General features: G+C 39.2%; 1 protein-coding gene across 1 annotated transcript; it reads right to left on the bottom strand.

Annotated features, from left to right (window-relative positions):
* Nucleotides 1–298: 298 nt before the first annotated feature.
* On the bottom strand, nt 299–2214 carry LOC147619569 (UDP-glycosyltransferase 85A2-like). The gene is made up of 2 exons (XM_086773464.1): nt 1574–2214; nt 299–1308 (listed from the first exon to the last, which is right to left on the bottom strand). Exons 1-2 carry the CDS (start codon nt 2062–2064, stop codon nt 354–356), a joined length of 1446 nt encoding a protein of 481 aa, XP_086629590.1. The 5' UTR covers nt 2065–2214; the 3' UTR covers nt 299–353.
* Between the last annotated feature and the right edge of the window lie 14925 nt (nt 2215–17139).

The following is a 17139-nucleotide window of genomic DNA, read 5'->3' as shown; positions in this document are numbered from 1 at the left end:
TTCATGCCAAAAATAAGGACAATGCATGCCAAAAAACATGCAAATTAACACTTTTTTAAAAGGTCAATTTATCAAATGGGAAATGGGATTTTCCCAAATTATCTGAAGTGGTGTTCTAACCCTAACTAGGTGCTCCCGTAAGCTGAGAACTTTAATCAAATTTTTTTGTTGTCTTCTTCTACGAACACAGGTATGACCGTGTCAAAAAGTTGTTGGCTTAGTGGACATGCTCAATTCAACCTACAGCGCACTCAATCTTTGGGAAATCCTTTTCAAATGCGAAAAGAAAGAAGCGTAATAAATTTTAAAGAATGTTTTTATTTGGAAAACCATATTTAAATGAAACTTTTTTTTCAAAAAGTCTTCAACCCATGTGATGAGATGGATCGATAAGGTTGGGCCATAGCATCGATGAGTTGCTTCCATTGAAGGTTGGACGACCCCGCAGCCTCGATGGATTTTTGGGCAGCTTTTTTCCAATGAGATGCTGTTTGTTTGAGTTGTGAAGAAGCGTCTCCTGCTTGCATGAGGGCTCGAGCTTGCCTACCCACCTCATCTCTATGTACGAGCCCATCTTGATCTGCCTCAAGTTCCAGCGCAACATTCCAAGCGTCCATAGAGCACCTATGATTGAGCATTTGGTCCGCAAAGTAGGGCCAGCCAAGCATGGGCACCCCAGCACAGATGCTCTCTAGTGTGGAGTTCCAACCACAATGGGTAAGAAAACCTCCCACTGCAGGGTGGGTGAGCACTTGGAGCTGAGGGGCCCAATCCACAAAGCATGCACGCCCCTGTACCCTCTCCAGGTAGCCTTTTGGGAAAAGGGCCGTGTCTCCGTGCATGAGGTCCGGCCGGATAACCCATAGCAAAGCTAGTTGGCTAGCCTCCAAGCCCAAGGCCAGCTCTTCAAACTGTTGGGCGGACATGACGGCAATACTCCCAAAAGAAACATACAAAACAGAAGACTGCTCTTGCTGGTTAAGCCATTTCAAACAAGTGTGGTCTTCTGGCCAAAGGGTAGCTGTCTGACAGGAGTCCAACCCATCTCCACCCTCTTTGAAATAGGAAGGTGGTAGCAGAGGTCCCACTGTGTATATGGGATTATTCTCCTTTCTCAGGGCTTCCAACGAAGCGTGCTCAAGCTCTTCGAACGTGTTGATCGCGATCCATGTGGTCTCCTTTAGCCTTTTGTAAGACTGCAGAAAAGCATCAAACATGAAGTCTTCCGGATCAAAGCACTGCAAAAACGTGTTGATCTCCGTCCCTTCAGCGGCGGCACTCCTGGGACCCACGTTATACGCTTGGGCTCTGCAAAAGCATGACACTTATTAAAAGAGAACCCGGTTGCTCGGATAACCAACTAAGGAGCATAATCACCACCACAAAAGCTTGGTGTTATAATAATTCCTAGATAATCAACACCGCTGTAATTGAGAATTAAACGACTAGCCTCGCTTTCATTTCTCCATAGAATTTCTTAATTGTGTGCTCTTAAATATCGTTTCAGCAACAATTATCGCAGGAGTTAGAAACCCACTTCGGCATTATTTGCTAATTAGAGGATGATAAATACTTACCATCGGGAGATCGGTGCCCTTGGTTAATGGCCATGGTGGATGCAATGGTACCAGCAGAAGCAGTCCAAAAAGCAAGCCTTCCGAGGCCGAATTTGGTCGCAATGTCTTGTGTGATGTAGAGGTAAAGGTCCGAAATCATGCACGTGACCGGGCTGTCCTCCAATTGGAGGAGACTTTCCACCAGCTCTTCAAGCACCGGTTTCAAGCTAATGAAAGACTTGGACAGCTCAACAAGGTTGTCTTGCCCACTCGTGCTTCCGTTCTCTCTCGCGTCCTTGATTTCTGCAAAGCGTATGTCAAGGCCTTGCTCTTTCAAACTGGGCTGCATATGCTTCAAGAGTGCATGGTTGTGCTGTGTATTGACGAACGTAATAATGAAGCCTTCTAAAGCTAGCTTTATAGATAAATGCATCATGGGTCCGATGTGGCCTTGTGCAGCGAATGGGATTACAACTGCATGTGGTCTGTGCTGGCGAGGAGCACCCATGTTGATACAATTAGCAAAGGTTTGATTAACTACCTACTAGTGGGCTTAAAGTAACCGAGCTAATTAGACGATGGGAGATAGTACTGAAAGCTGGCTAGTAACCGGAGGAGGACAGTGAAAGGATTTGAGCTACTTATTAAAGGGGAACTGTCCAAATTAAGTGAGATAAAACTGCAATTAAAAGAGCTTAGACAAGGCTCTGAGTAGTACAGATTAAGCTTTGAGCTAAGACGACGACTCATGTGGCCGTAGCTGGTTGAGTGGTTTTATACATAGTAATGTGCATGCCGGTGGTTCTGCCTCACACAGCGTAGGCTACGTTTTGGAATTTGATACCATATCAAAGTTTCGCACGTTTTGAAATGTCAATTATATTATTTTACACTTATGATCCAGTTTCGCACGTCTATTTTCATGGGCACTCCTTTCGTTGAATCTTGATTAAACTACACACGTCACCTCAGACCTCATGAAGACATACATGAGCCATGCCCTCCGGAGCCAAGTCTCCCCCCTTACATCTTGAAAGCTGGAACGCACCTAGAGAATATGTCATATGGCTCAAAAATTGTTTTATTAATTGTTTGAGAGATTACCCCCACACAGCGGTTTGAGAAAACCGAGTACTTTGAAAACTACTCTTAAAGTACATTAGTAAACATCTTGCACAACAAATCATCAAACTAGTAACTTCAGGCTTACATGTTTATTTGTAAATTTGCACCTGCATACCCTAAAGCTCATGTGAAATTAGAATAGGGCTTCTCTCTCTCTCTCTCTCTCTCTCTCTCTCTCTCTCACACACACACACACACATGTAGAAGCCCCAATTTTTTGGCCTCCTTTTGCTGGTTTGAAAAGAGGCCCATTTTTTTTTGTTTTTTGGGCTCTTTTTATTCATTTGAAATGAACCCCAAATTTTTGGGCTCTTTTTGTTGGTTTGAAAGGAGGGGAGAGACATACACCTAAAGAGAAAGAGAGAGAGAGATAGTTGTCCACTCAAGAAAATATGATAAGGATGAGATCTCAATAAGGAGGGGAAAGAGACACACCTAGAAAGAGACAGAGAGAGAAAGAGAGAGAGTGTGGCCCACTAAAGGAAAGATGAGATATCAAATTGGCGAGGGAGAGAGACACCTAGAGAGAGGAAGAGTAGTTCACTCAAGAAAAGATGAGATCTCAATAAACTTCTTTTAAGTGCCTTGCAAATATGTACTTGTTTTGATAGTCTTGGCTTGCACTTTCATAGTCAAACAAACAATTTTTAATTTAAAGTTTGCCAATTTCCAGAGAAAATGTTTTTCCTACATTACCTCTATCATTTAATTTGTATGAATAATGACTTTTCAAGCTTGGGGGAAAAATTTTATAGTGGTACACTTTTCCAAAACAATTTACCTTGGAAATGGGTTGTAACTCAAGTCACCTAGAAGATAAGTTTGCTTTCACTTCTTTTCTTGAAAACTTGCCCCATGAAACCTTGATGGTTTTCCCAAAAACAAGAGGTTTCATCTCTACCCTCTCTCTCTCTCTCTCTCTCAATTTCAAGAAGGCCAAACCTCTTTGTTTAAATAGATTCACAAAAAAACTTGAGTACATAATTGCATTAGACTATTGTTTCCTTTCTTTATTTTTGAATTAATGGATTCCACTATCTAGTTTTTTAAAAGGATTTTGATTTCCTTTATTAAGTAGATATAAATTTGATCAATTTTTAAAAAACATCGATGGACAAGGATGAAGAAGTGAAAAGAAACATAATACTAATTGTAATCTTTTCCAAAATTATTTGAAAATTTGCTAACAAAATATTCATGCTTTTGTTGAAAAAGGAAAGTTACTAACAAAATATTCATACGTTGGTTTGTAAAAGGAGAGTTGCAAGCTAGCAAAGAGCTAGTTTTCAAGGCTTTTATTCTAAATAATATGTTTGCATAAGATCTTAAAAGATGGGGGGTTGGAAATACCCCTTTCAACACTTGTGCTATAGAGAATAGAGTCTTCCTTAGGAGAAATGTGGCAAAAATAAATATTTCAATATATGGTCCTTCTTAGAAACCAGTACTAGGAAGAGAAGCACACTCAGATGGGGTACAAAAAATACTCATGAATGTAAATTTTTTTTGAAAAAGGGGAATGCTAAGGAAACATGAATGTTAAAGTGCAAGCTACCTAGAGTGGAGTTATATTCCCCAAAGTCGCATCCATCACAAAGGATGTATGTAATTTTTATGCACGGTTAACATGGAGAGATAAGGAGTGTCATCCTCAAGGGCTAGCTGTTGTACCTTGTTGTTGAAGGAGAGCTTGTTCTCAAAAGTACGAAAGAGTTAATGCACATATGAGTTACCCTATATGTTTTGGGAAGACCAATGGTGAAAGCCTCCCAATTTCAAACATGGGAAGTGGGGGATATCCATAGCCGACAAGTGACAAATAGTCAGTCCAATTGGTTTGTTTCTCATTTACATACATCCTAAGCATGTCCTCTAAAACCCGATTAACACTTTTAGTTTCATCATCTGTTTGTGGATGAAAAGCAGTACTCATTCGCAATTGTGTGCGTGTGCCAATTGCATGAAAAGTTGCTTTCCAAAAGTTAGATGTAAACTTAGAATCCCAGTCAAAAACAATGCTTTTTGGCATACCATGCAAGTGAAAAACTTCCTTCACAAACAATTTTGCTATATGCACTACGGTGTCAGTCTTTTTCATTGGGAAGAAGTGAGCCATTTTTGTGAGTCTATCAACAACTACAAAGATAGTGTCATACCCACCCCGTGTGATAGGCAATTTTGTAATGAAATCCATGGAAATTGATTCCCACTTTTTACCTGGTATATCTAATGGTTGCATTTGACCAGGCATACGTTTATGTTCAATTTTTACTTGTTGTCAATGCAAGCATTCACGCACAAAGGATTGAATGTCATGTTTCATGTTTGGCCAAAAGAACGAACTTTTGATTTTGAGGTAGGTTTTGTTAAATCCCGGATGACCAGAGAAAGGAGTGTTGTGGCATTCATGCATGATTTGTTCTTTCAAAGAAGATGTGAAAGGAATACACACTCGATTCCCAAAATAAAGATTGCCTTTATACAAATGAAAGTTTTCCTCAAACATTTCATGCGGATGTTCTTTCAAATAAGCAAGGATTTTGGAATAAAAAGGATCACTTTGCACTTGAACCCGAATTTCATCAATCAAATTTGTTCGTACAACACTCAAAATATTACATGAAGGAATTCGACTTAAAGCATCTGCCACTTTGTTTTCTTTACCCACAATGTACTTGAAGTCAAAATCATACTCACTCAACAATTGAGTCCATCTCTTTTGTCGATTATTAAGTAATGGTTGTGTAAAACTGTATTTTAAAATTTGATGATCAGTTCTCAATTCAAATTTTACACCAAGTAAGAGATGTCTCCAATGTTTTAAAGCATGAACAACCGCAAGCATTTCCAAATCATGTACAGCATAATTCAATTCATGTTTCCTTAACTTTCGTGACTCATATGCAACTACCCTCCCATCTTGAGACAAAACATATCCAATTTGAAAACCACTAGCATCACAAGCAACAACAAAGGGTTTCCCCATCTCAGGAATCTTTAAAATACAGTTTTCAGCCACCTTTTGTTTTAAGGTCTCAAATGCTTTTTGACAAGATGCATTCCAAGCAAAACCTTTAGTTTTCTTAGTGAGATCGGTCAAAGGACTTGCAATCTTAGAAAAATCACGAATATGTGTCCTCTCAAATTGTGCCAACCCAATGAAGCTCCTCACATCTCTTACAGACGTTGGTATAGGCCACTCCACAATTGCTTTTACTTTATCTAGATCAATATGAATCCCATCTTTAGAAATAACCCTTCCCACATTGTGTGGACAAAAACAGAGATCGATGATGTGTATATATTGTGCAGAATACTAAGAGCTTCAGGAATATGTAATCAATTTGAGTCATTTTTGAGTTTTGGTTGAGATAAAATTCAATGTACAGGAGAGAGAAAGTAAAGAGAGAAAAATAAAAGGGTTTTGGCAGAATTTCTAAGGTTTTTGAGGAGGAATTAAGGTACCCTGTGACATGGATGGTGGGCTATGACTGGACACCTATGTGTCAGTAGGAGCTTGATTTGGAGTAGGTGGCAGGCATGCAGGCCTATGTGTGTCAGTTCCACACACCTGAAGGACATTTAGAATGCCAAGTGTTAGCACAGGAAGGCTCAAGAAGCCTCCTGGAGAACTTGCCCGATTTTGGAGCCTGCGAGAGCTCATTTGAAAGTTTTTGCGTGGAGATGGAGTAGGTGCCTATTTTTTTTGAGTTTGGAGGAGCTATGAAGCTGTGGATGGAGAGGAGACTGGCTCTGGAGCTTGCTACGGATGCTCGGAAAGAAGATTGTGAGAAAGAGTTGCTGAGTTTACTGAGAGGAGGCCGTAGGAAGCAAGAGAGAGCCAGGAACTGCATTTCCATCGTGAAGGACAGTCGGAACTCGAAGATTCCAGTGTGGCAGGAGACCAGGAGAAGTAGGGCGACTAGCTTTGGGACCACGCTAGAGGTTTTCGGGAGCAAAAAAGGTAAAAACGACTTGTTTGTTTTGAAATTTCCCAGTTGCCAGGCAGGGCAGAGAAGCAAGGCCGATTTGAGAAAGGAGCTATGCAGGATTGCTGAAATCTGTTCTAAGAAATTTGGAATTGTTTCTGGGTGTTATCTGGCTGTATGTGTCACAGTTTGCATGCATATAGTGTTCAGATTTTGTGTGGAGCATGTAAGATTCCTCCCCCAACCCCTTTTTGATGTCTAGTATTTTCCCCTGTAATCAATCCCTCTTCAGAAATATAAAGACCTTGTTTCTAACTATTTTAGCCTACAGAGAGAAAATTATTCTAGAGAGAGAATATTCAGATTATGAATATTTTTGTATAGAAAAAATAACTCATCTTATTAAAATGAGTTTCCCTGAAACAGAAATTCAAAAAGAATTTTCCAATGTGCAATTGGAATTAATTGGAAATACGTATGAACCTTAGTCTAAGGGTCTAGATTTTCAGAAATTTTTGAATTATGGTCCAATTAAGGTTCCTATGGGCCAATAGCATCAATCCATGTGTAGGGAGGAGATAAATCCAATTTGTAAAAGAAGATACCCAAAAATGAGTAAATGCTCACATAAGGTGAAGAGTTGAAAATGTACAAGGTTTATTAGTAAAAAACTATGAGCAATAAAATTTTGACACATATGTAAGGAAAGAGAGTTCTTTAAAGAAGGTGCATATTTCACATAAGATGAAGAGTTGAAAATGTACAAGGTTTATTAGTAAAAAACTATGAGCAATAAAATTTTGACACATATGTAAAGAAGGAGAGTTCTTTAAAGAAGGTGCATATTTCACATAAGATAAAGAGTTGAAAATGTACAAGGTTTATTAGTAAGAAAACTATGAGCAATAGAATTTTGACACATATGTAAGGAAGGGGAGTTCTTTAAAGGAGGTGCATATTTCACATGCTTGAATGAGTTTTAAACTCAAAAATAATGTGATATTTTTATCTCTCATATCTCTTGAACCAAACCAAATCAAAATGGAACCAAATCGAATCAAAAAGTAACCAAACTAGGTCCAAATCTAGTCCAAATTCAACCAAATTGACTTGGAAAATTCTAGAATCAGTTTGTTTGGTTAGGAGCTCAATTTTTCCTATAAATAGAGGCCTTCCCTTGTTGAAAAAAGTATAATGTCTTATGCATTGTTACTCTACTCTACCAAAGCCAAGAACGGTGAATTCTTTAATAATTCACTAGTTTTTGATACTTCTCTTTTTCTTCAATCCCCATTGGTGGCTACATCAACATACTAAACCAATTGATTGGTTGGGGGCCTCTACCGTGATCAAAGAATCAAGCAAATTATAAGATAAGTATAGTGAATTTTGATCTTTCTATAATTTCTCAATGATTCTCTCTTCTCAACCCCTCTCAAGCTTGAGAAGCTTAATTGGTATGGTTTTTGAAATGCTATTGAAGTTAATTAATTAATGATAGTAAAGAATTACATAAAATTCTATTTATATTTAATTCTAATGGTTTTTCTCTCCCTCACTTAAGAAATGGCCATACTCATGACCCTTTTCAATCCAAATGAAGCTTTTTCATAAGGCTTTTCCTTAATCCAAGATTAAACTATGCTTGAGGCCAAATTAATGGCTTTTTTCTATGCTTTTAGTTTATGTATATCGATGATTCAATCCATTATGGATTGATGATCCAATTAGAGACCATTCAAATTATTTCCTTAATGGTAAGCCTTATCCCTTAGAAAAAATTGAGATTTATCAGTCATAGTAGCGGAGCTATGGCAAAATTTTTATAGAAATTACGCATAAAATAATTTCATTCAAAGCATAAAAAGAGGACTTCCTACCATATTCTAGGAACTATCATCCTAGATTAATTAAAAGAATATTATTATGCATGGAGATATGGATGTTTGCATGTAGATGTAGAGGTATGGATGTGAGTGTGAATGTGGAGGTGGATGTATGCATGGAGATGTGGATGTATGCATGTAGATGTAGATGTATAGATGGAGATGTGGATGTGGAGGTGGATGGATGCATGTAGATGTAGATGTATAGATGAGGATATAAATGGAGATGTGGATGGATGCATGTAGATGTAGAGGTATAGATGTAGATGAGAATGGAGATGTGGATGTATGCATGTAGAAGTAGATGTATAGATGAGGATGTAAATGGAGATGTGGATGGATGCATGTAGATGTAGATGTATAGATGTAGATGTGAATGGAGATGTGTATGTATGCATGTAGATGTAGATGTATAGATGTAGATGTGGATGTGGAGGTGGATGGATGCATGTAGATGTAGATGTATAGATATAGATGTGGAGGTGAATGGAGATGTGGATGTATGCATGTAGATGTAGATGTATAGATGTAGATGTAGATGTGGATGTAGATGTGGAGGTGGATGTATGCATGTAGATGTAGATGTATAGATGTAGATGTAGATGTGGAGGTGGATGTATGCATGTAGATGTAGATGTGGATGTAGATGTGGAGGTGGATGTATGCATGTAGATGTAGATGTATAGATGTGGATGTGAATGTGGAGGTGGATGTATGCATGTAGATGTAGATGTATGGAGGTGATTGTGAATGTGGATGTGGATGTATGCATAGAGATGTGGATGTATGCATGTAGATGTGAATGTACGCATATAGATGTGGATGTATGGATGTGAATGTGCATGTAGATGTGGATGTATGGATGTGGATGCATGAATGTGCATGTAGATGTGGATGTGAAAATAGATGTATGGATGTAGATGTGGCTGTATGGATGTGAATATAGGATATGTGATGTGAAGGAATCTGAAGTGATGAGATAGAAAATGATGGGATGGGATGAGTATACATATAAATGGAATATGGAATAAGTAATGTAGATTGATGAGGGATAATGTGGAAAAATGAAAGTTAAAATAGAAATTGTATTGTAAACTGTTTGTAAATGCTGTTTGTAAATGATTGTCTTATGTCAAGAATGCTGGGGGGAGCATTTTGGCCATCTTGTGATTAAGGTCGTGATGATAGAGTTGCAACTGCTGACGGAGAGTCAATGAAGGACGTCTCGCGTAGCAAGGTCGGCCGAGGTCTTGACCAGCCTCGGTGCGATTAAAATGGTGAGCTTCCGGTACGGTGGATGAGGGGCCAAGGAAGCGGCCTATGAGTGAAGCGCTAGGTCACCTGTGCGAAGGATCCTAGAGGGTGCTGACCATACGGTGCTCGGGCTCTGGGTCGCCTAGGATACCCACGCGTGCGTCGAGGAAGATATTGGAACAAGAGTAGGAGTTGTTTTCTGAAATCGGGCATGGATCTGGTTGATTGACCTTGCTGGTCTTCAATGGATGAGTCCATGGCTCTTTATATGGATCTGTTGGTTGATCTTACTGATCTTCAATGAGAGTCCATCTTGATAAGTGATTATATTGCCGAGTATTATGGGCTAGGAACTATCGAAACGGCTCCTGAGCGTTCTAGTTGCCAATGATGCCATAGATACTCTGATGAAGGAATGATGGGAAAATTAAGAATCAACTGGATAAATTGGAAGATGGTGATCAATGATACTATGGTTTTATTAAAGGATTGTTTTAAACTGGTTGAATCTGTGAAAAGGCAATTTCATATTGGGTGTGTGAGTGGTGTGACTAGTTTTATTTTTGCATGAACATCCGGCTAGGGAGCCTTGGAACTCTTTTCCTTGGTACCCGGGAAAAAACCTAGCCAAATTCTTAATTGGATCCCATCACTACAGTGGTTGGGCGGTTGGCTAACCCATGGGACTGGATGGGGTTAGGCTGGACTGATGGATCCGTAAATCGAGACTCAAACTTTTGTTTTTACGATAGATAAAATAAATCCCGGACAGTAACTGTTCTATGGATAGGAATCAACGGCTGTGCCTCTTGAATGGGAAAAAAAGCGTTGATCCCAATGATCCAAGTGCAAGTTTCTTCCTTGACCTGACCAAGTATCTTATAGATGTAATTAGATCAGCTCGATCAGAAATGATCTTGACTACGTTAGAGTAAAAGTTATCCTGGTGGAATCGCCCGTGCTTTCCGGTAAAGGAAGTTTTTCCGGGTTCGGTTTTGGAACAACCGACGGATTAGTCTCTTATCCGGATATCCGTGGTGGGCGAGGCCCCGAATGTGGAACCCCTGTCCCGCGCGAGAAGTGCTACTTACGCTGCTAGTATCCCGAATCTGTTGCTCGGTGGGAACAGGGATCTTACAGTTGGTATCAGAGCATTTGGTTAATAAAGATCAACTGAGAAGACAAATATATCAAAAATTTATCAAGAAACACAAAAAGGTTATAATTGTGTGAGATAATTCATACAATTTGATATTCAAACTGAAATTCGTAATTGGTAATTGGGTCTTCAGATGGAAGTGCCGCAATTATATAGAGTCCCTGACTTGCTTGAGGCCTAGACATGATAGTATTTACCTTATAATTCCAAGGGCCGTGACTACTCGTATATACCAAGAGTATACTGCAGCTCTTTACTAATAGTATATACGAGTAAATCTAAGACTTGAAATTATAAGCGTTAATGCTATCCAGATGATGATTTCGAATGTGATTGATATGATTTTTAATTCTGTTCAAGAATTGATTAATTGATTTGGATTTTGATTGAAAATGCTGATTGAAAAATGTTGATTTTTAAAAATTAGTTAAAATATAATGAAACCACAATGAGGGGGAATGGGACGAGTCCCTGTGATGATATTCATAACTAGAATGATAATAACGAATTCAGCAAATCACTATGAGATTAGTGGGTTGTGCTGTCAGATTGCTACTGTTAATACTTGACCGGTAGATCAAATTAAGGGATGTCAAATTGAGAACTTGCTTGACTGAAATTTCTGTGGAGGAATGTTCCGAAGGAAACTTTTCGGTCTAATGGACCATTATCATGTTAAAGATATGAATGATATGATCTGAATGAATTGTTATTTAATGATGAGTTCTATATAAGGGATATTTATCCCAGTGTTCTGTTGGGTTGACCAGAATATAAGGAACCCCAGAATAAAATTGGATCTTAAGAAAAAGAGCTGTCCTCTACCTTGCGAGATGAGGACATCTCGCACTTTTTAAGTGGGGTAGAATGTAAGATTCCTCCCCAACCTTCGAGGTATATAGGAGTAAGAATCTCCCTTCTGATCTTATAATTATTCCCTCTCTAAAATAAAAGAAAGTTTCTGTTTGAAAAAGGAAGACCCTTTCCCTAGAATACTTCTCAGGAGTCCCACCTATTTTAAAGATTTAGAACAATGAGTTCAGAAGTGAGAATCGGTGTTTTGGATACTAAGGTTTTGGTTTTCATTCGAGTACGACCCAAAAGAAGTTCTTTATCTCTTGGGGAGTATAAGAAGTTATCCCCCAGATATTGTGACCCTTATATCTGAATTCAATGAAAGTAGGTGACTTAGCCTACAAGCTTCTTTTATCTCCTCATCTCAAAATTCTTAATGCCTTCTATAGAAAAATGTGTCAAACTCAAATCATGGAAAGACGGTAAAACTTCAGTGGCAAGTTACCGTTGGCTTCTAGGTTACGCTAGCTCCTTCCTTTATATAAGTCGTAACTTTTACTTGTCGCTCACAGTAATCTTACTCCCATCAATCTCCTTTCTTTCTTAATCTCCTTCATGGCTTGGCAACAGGAATTAGTTTTATCCCTGAGAGACGTAATCATTGCCATGGATTGGCTAGTGGGTAATCATGCGTTGATTGATTGCGAAGATAGAACTCTTACATTCAAACAAAAAACCAACATTCAACACAAAATCAAGGGGCTTGAAAAAGATAACAAAGGAGCTCTTATTTCTGCAATAAAACTCTTGAGGGGTATAAAACAAGGATGTGAGACTTTTCTAATATTTGCAAATGAGTTGAAAGAGGAGGAGAAACCCAAAAATCCTTTATATGTGGACAAACTTTTGGAGGAGTATAAAGATGTTTTTCCTGATGATTTGCCGGGATTGCCTCCTCCCAGGTCTGTAGATCATGCAATTGAGTTATACCCAGGATCTGAACCCTATTCTAGAGCTCCCTATAGGTTCAACATTGAGGAGTTAAAAGAACTCAAATTGCAATTGGACGACCTCATTAAGGCCTAGTGTCTCTCCTTGGGGAAGTCCTGTTCTTTTCCAAAAGAAGAAGGATGGGTCATACTGACTTTGTATTGACTATAGGGGGTTAAATAAATAGACCATCAAAAATAAATATCCTTTGCCACACATAGATGATTTGTTAAGTCAATTGAGTGGGGCTAAAGTGTTTTCAAAGATTGACTTACGTTTGGGTTATCACCAAATCCAAATAAAGCAAGAAGATATACCCAAAATTGCATTTCGCACACGATATGGTCACCATGAATTTATTGTTTTGGATTTTGGATTGACAAATGCACCTGCAACCTTCATGTGTTTGATGAATAATATATTTCATTCTTATCTTGATGAGTTTATACTTGTTTTCTTGGATGACATATTTGTATATTCAAAGAACAATGAGGAACATGAAATTCACCTTAAGAAAACTCTCCAAGTGTTGTGTGATCATAAATTGTATGCCAAAATGAGTAAATGCTTCTTTGCAAGGATAAGCTTGTTTACGTTGATGACACGGAAGCGGTATAGCTATATATGCCTTTATAGGGTGTCACACTTCCACACACTGATACAAACACACCCAGAACACCAGGCCCAAGAGTATGTACAAAACTTTATTTCAATTCAAGTCTTCGTCTTTACAGAGTTGTACATCCATTATATCCTCAGAACCATCATCATCTAACACCCATTCGTAATCAGCCCACTCCCCTCAGTGATATGAACTATGACTGACCAGTATACCCTGCATCACTCTCAAAATAAATGACCTCAAACATAGAACCATCTTCAAAGTACAGCTCTTCGATATCCGGACCAAACTCTAGGACAAGATACATATCTGAGGTGGGCTATCCTCAAAGCTTTTCTTCAAATTTACAAAACTATATTTTGAGGACAGCAAACTATTACAACACAAATAGCCCCAAAAAAACCCTTACAACACTGTGTCTCCTTTGCTACAATAGAGCTAGACAATTCAGTCTCAAAACAGTCCATGTGACTGCAAACAAACTTCACAAAACTCTTCAAGTTCAACTCCTTCTGCTGCTATTTTGTTACAGCCAACTATTCAATTTTCACCTCTTTTCTTATTGCTTCGCGCTTGTAACACCTCGAAAACATTTCCACACAAAATTACAGCAAACTGAAACACCCAGAACAGATCTAAAAATCACAAATTCTAGTAAGCTTCCTGACAAAAACCTGCTCGTGTAGCTTCTCCTCTATGTTTCTGGACAGCCCATGCCACTGCTTCTTGTTCCCTCTTCACTTTAAACTCGACAAAGTCTGTCAGCCTTTCTCCAAGGGTTCTCTTCTTCTTTCAGTTGTCGCCAGCACCAACCCCACGGCTCCTGAACAACTCGTCAGTAACCCATCCTCATGCGCATCCTCTCAGTATCAAATGTCCATCAAACAAGTCCTCAGCCTCCAAGGCTTCTCTCCTGATCCACACAAAATCTGAACACTATATGCATGCAAACTATGGCACATACAGCCAGATAACACCTAGAAACGATTCTAAATTCCTTAGAACAGATTTTTGCAATCCTGCACAGCTCCTTTCTCAAATCGGCTTGCTTCTTTGCCTTGCCTGGCAACTGGGAAATTTCAAAACAAACAAGTCGTTCTTACCTTTTCTGCTCCCGAAAACCTCCGCGTGGTCCCAAAGCTGGTCGCCCTACTTCTCCTGGTCTCCTACCCCACTAGAATCTTCACATCCCGACTGTCCTTCGTGATGGAAATGCAGTTCATGGCTCTCTCTTGCTTCCCGCGGCCTCCTCTCAGCAACTCTTGCTCATAATCTGCTCTCTGGGCATCCGTAGCAAGCTCCATAGCCGGTCTCCTCTACATCCACAGCTTCAAAGCACCTCCAAACTTAAAAAAAATAGGCGCCTACTCCATCTCCACACAAAAACTTTCAAATGAGCCCTCACAGGCTCCAAAACCGGGCGAGTTCTCCAGGAGGCTTCTTGAGCCTTCGTGTGCTAACACTTGGCATCCTTCAGGTGTGTGGAACTGACACACACAGGCCTGCATGCCTGCCACCTACTCCAAATCAAGCTCAGGTGTCCACCAGTCACAGCCCACCATCCATGTCACAAGGTACCTTAATTCCTCCTCAAAAACCTTGGAAATTGTGCCAAAACCCTTTTATTTTTCTCTCTTTACTTTCTCTCTCCTGTACATTGAATTTTATCTCAACCAAAACTCAAAACTGACTCAAACTGATTACATATTCTTGAAGCTCTTAGTATTTTGCACAGTATATACACATCATCGGTCTCTGTTTTTGTCCACGCATATTTAGCAACCCCCTATTTCTGCTGAGACATTCATGTCCAGCAGCTGTACAAACAAAGATGTGATATTCAGATCTTCCTCTCTGTACTCTCCACAACCTCCTGACATGCATCATAAGCTTCCCGATCTTTTTCTTTCAAGGCTAACATCAACTGAGCAAAATATTTCTTTAATCGTGCAGACAATTCACTCTTCTTTCCATTTAAATCAGTAAGTTGATAGCTTCCATTATCAAACTTTTTCTCAACTTTGTATATGGACCTTCCCACTTTGTCTGTAATGCAGTATGAAATGTACTATCCAGCTTGCTATTATACCTGAGAACCAGATCACCTTCTTCGATTTCTTTTTGCTTCACCTCCTTATTCTCTTTCTCTTGTCTTTTCAATTGCATAGTGGCATAGTGATCAAAAGCTACTTCTCTGTCTAATTGGACTGTCTGTAAAGCCAATAATCTTTCTCTGTAACAATTGATAGGTTCATATCCTTCTTCAACTAGAAATTTCAAAGCTGTAATTTCTACATCAATAGGCATGAGTGCTTCTTTCCCATAAACTAAATGAAATGGTGAGAATTGTGCCAGATTTCACCGCAACTCTGTATGCCCATAATATACGATTCATCTCTACATCCCAATTTTTGACATGACTTTCTGTCATTTTAGTCATCATCAACTTAAATTCACCATTAAATTTTAGTCATTTTAGTCATCATCAACTTAAATTCACCATTAAATTTTTCATTCAAACCATTGCATTGAGGGTGATAAGGAGTGACATATTTGTGGTTGATGTTTAGCCTTTTGCATAAGTGGTCAACTACCTCTCCTCAAAATTCAGGACCGTTCTCTGACAATAACTCCAGAGGAATACCAAATCTGCAGCATATATGTTCATACACAAAATCAGCAACTTCCTTACTATCTACTCTCTTCACCGCCTTTACTTCTTCCCATTTTGATAGGTAATCCACCACAGTAAGCATATAACACTTCCCTCTGGCCATCCTCGGAAATGGTCCAATTGCATCCACCCCCCACCTCTCAAAAATGTCATATACTAGCATGATATTTCTCGGCTCCATTTTTAAGATTCTTTTCCCCATTCTCTGGCACTCATGGTGGCAAGACCTACACCAGTGTTGAATATCCTTCTGGATGGAAGGCCATACATAACCCTCCAGTAATATCTCCTGCAAAGTGATCTTAAATGCATAATGACCTCCACAAGCTCCCTCATGATTTGAAGATAGAATATGATATATTTCTTCCCTCCAAGGAATTCTTCTCAATACTTGATCAGGTCCTTGCATGTATAATTCATCCCCAATCATGACATAATGCTTACTCTTCCTGATAAAATGATACTTTTGGTCTTTTTTGAGCTTCTCAGGCAAGCGACCTGAGAGTAAGTAATCCACCACTTTAGATAGGTATTCTCTCCCCCTGTATAATGGCTCTTCACTTTTTGCAATGTAATTACTGGGTCCTGATCAATTACCTCATGGGCTAACTCATGTGCAATATGATTGTCCTCTCGCCACACATGTTGAATACTCCATGCTGTAAATTGACGCAGCAGCCTTCTAACATCAGCCAGACATCCTTTTAGTCTCGGATTCTTCGCCCGCCAACTACCCAAGACCTGCTTTACTACTAACAGGGAATCTCCTTTTATAATTAGCTTCTGAATTTTCTGTTTTAGACCAGCCTGCAGCCCCTTAAACAATGCTGCGTATTCAGCCTCATTATTACTTTTGGCTTTCAGATGTATTCCATCTTTTAGAATCAACTCGCCTTCTGAATCCTGGATTATACAACCCCCGGTGGCCTGATGTATACTCCTCTTATATGAACCATCAAAGAACAAGACATGAGCTCTGGGAATGATAATTTGTTCCTCTTTTTCTATCTTTGAATCCACTTCCTTCACCAAGATCGGGCCTTCCTTATACGTCAGAAGATCTGCCAGAGTTTCCTTGCAAGTATCTTCAATTAAAAATGAGAAATCATATTCTTGAAGCTCCACCAACCATTGCATCATACCTTTTGA

The sequence above is a fragment of the Cibotium barometz genome, chromosome 33 (genome assembly GCF_041138505.1).
Source record: "Cibotium barometz isolate CiBa-2024 chromosome 33, ASM4113850v1, whole genome shotgun sequence".
NCBI lineage: Eukaryota > Viridiplantae > Streptophyta > Polypodiopsida > Cyatheales > Cibotiaceae > Cibotium > Cibotium barometz.
This window is presented reverse-complemented; position numbering and strand designations above follow the sequence as displayed.

Bases quoted from the DNA above. Each gene is read 5' to 3' on its own strand.
- LOC147619569 (XM_086773464.1), bottom strand. From the start codon at position 2,064: ATGGGTGCTCCTCGCCAGCACAGACCACATGCAGTTGTAATCCCATTC. The intron at 1,309-1,573 runs GTATTTATCATC...ATGCTTTTGCAG, and splicing joins CACCGATCTCCCGATGGTAA to AGCCCAAGCGTATAACGTGG.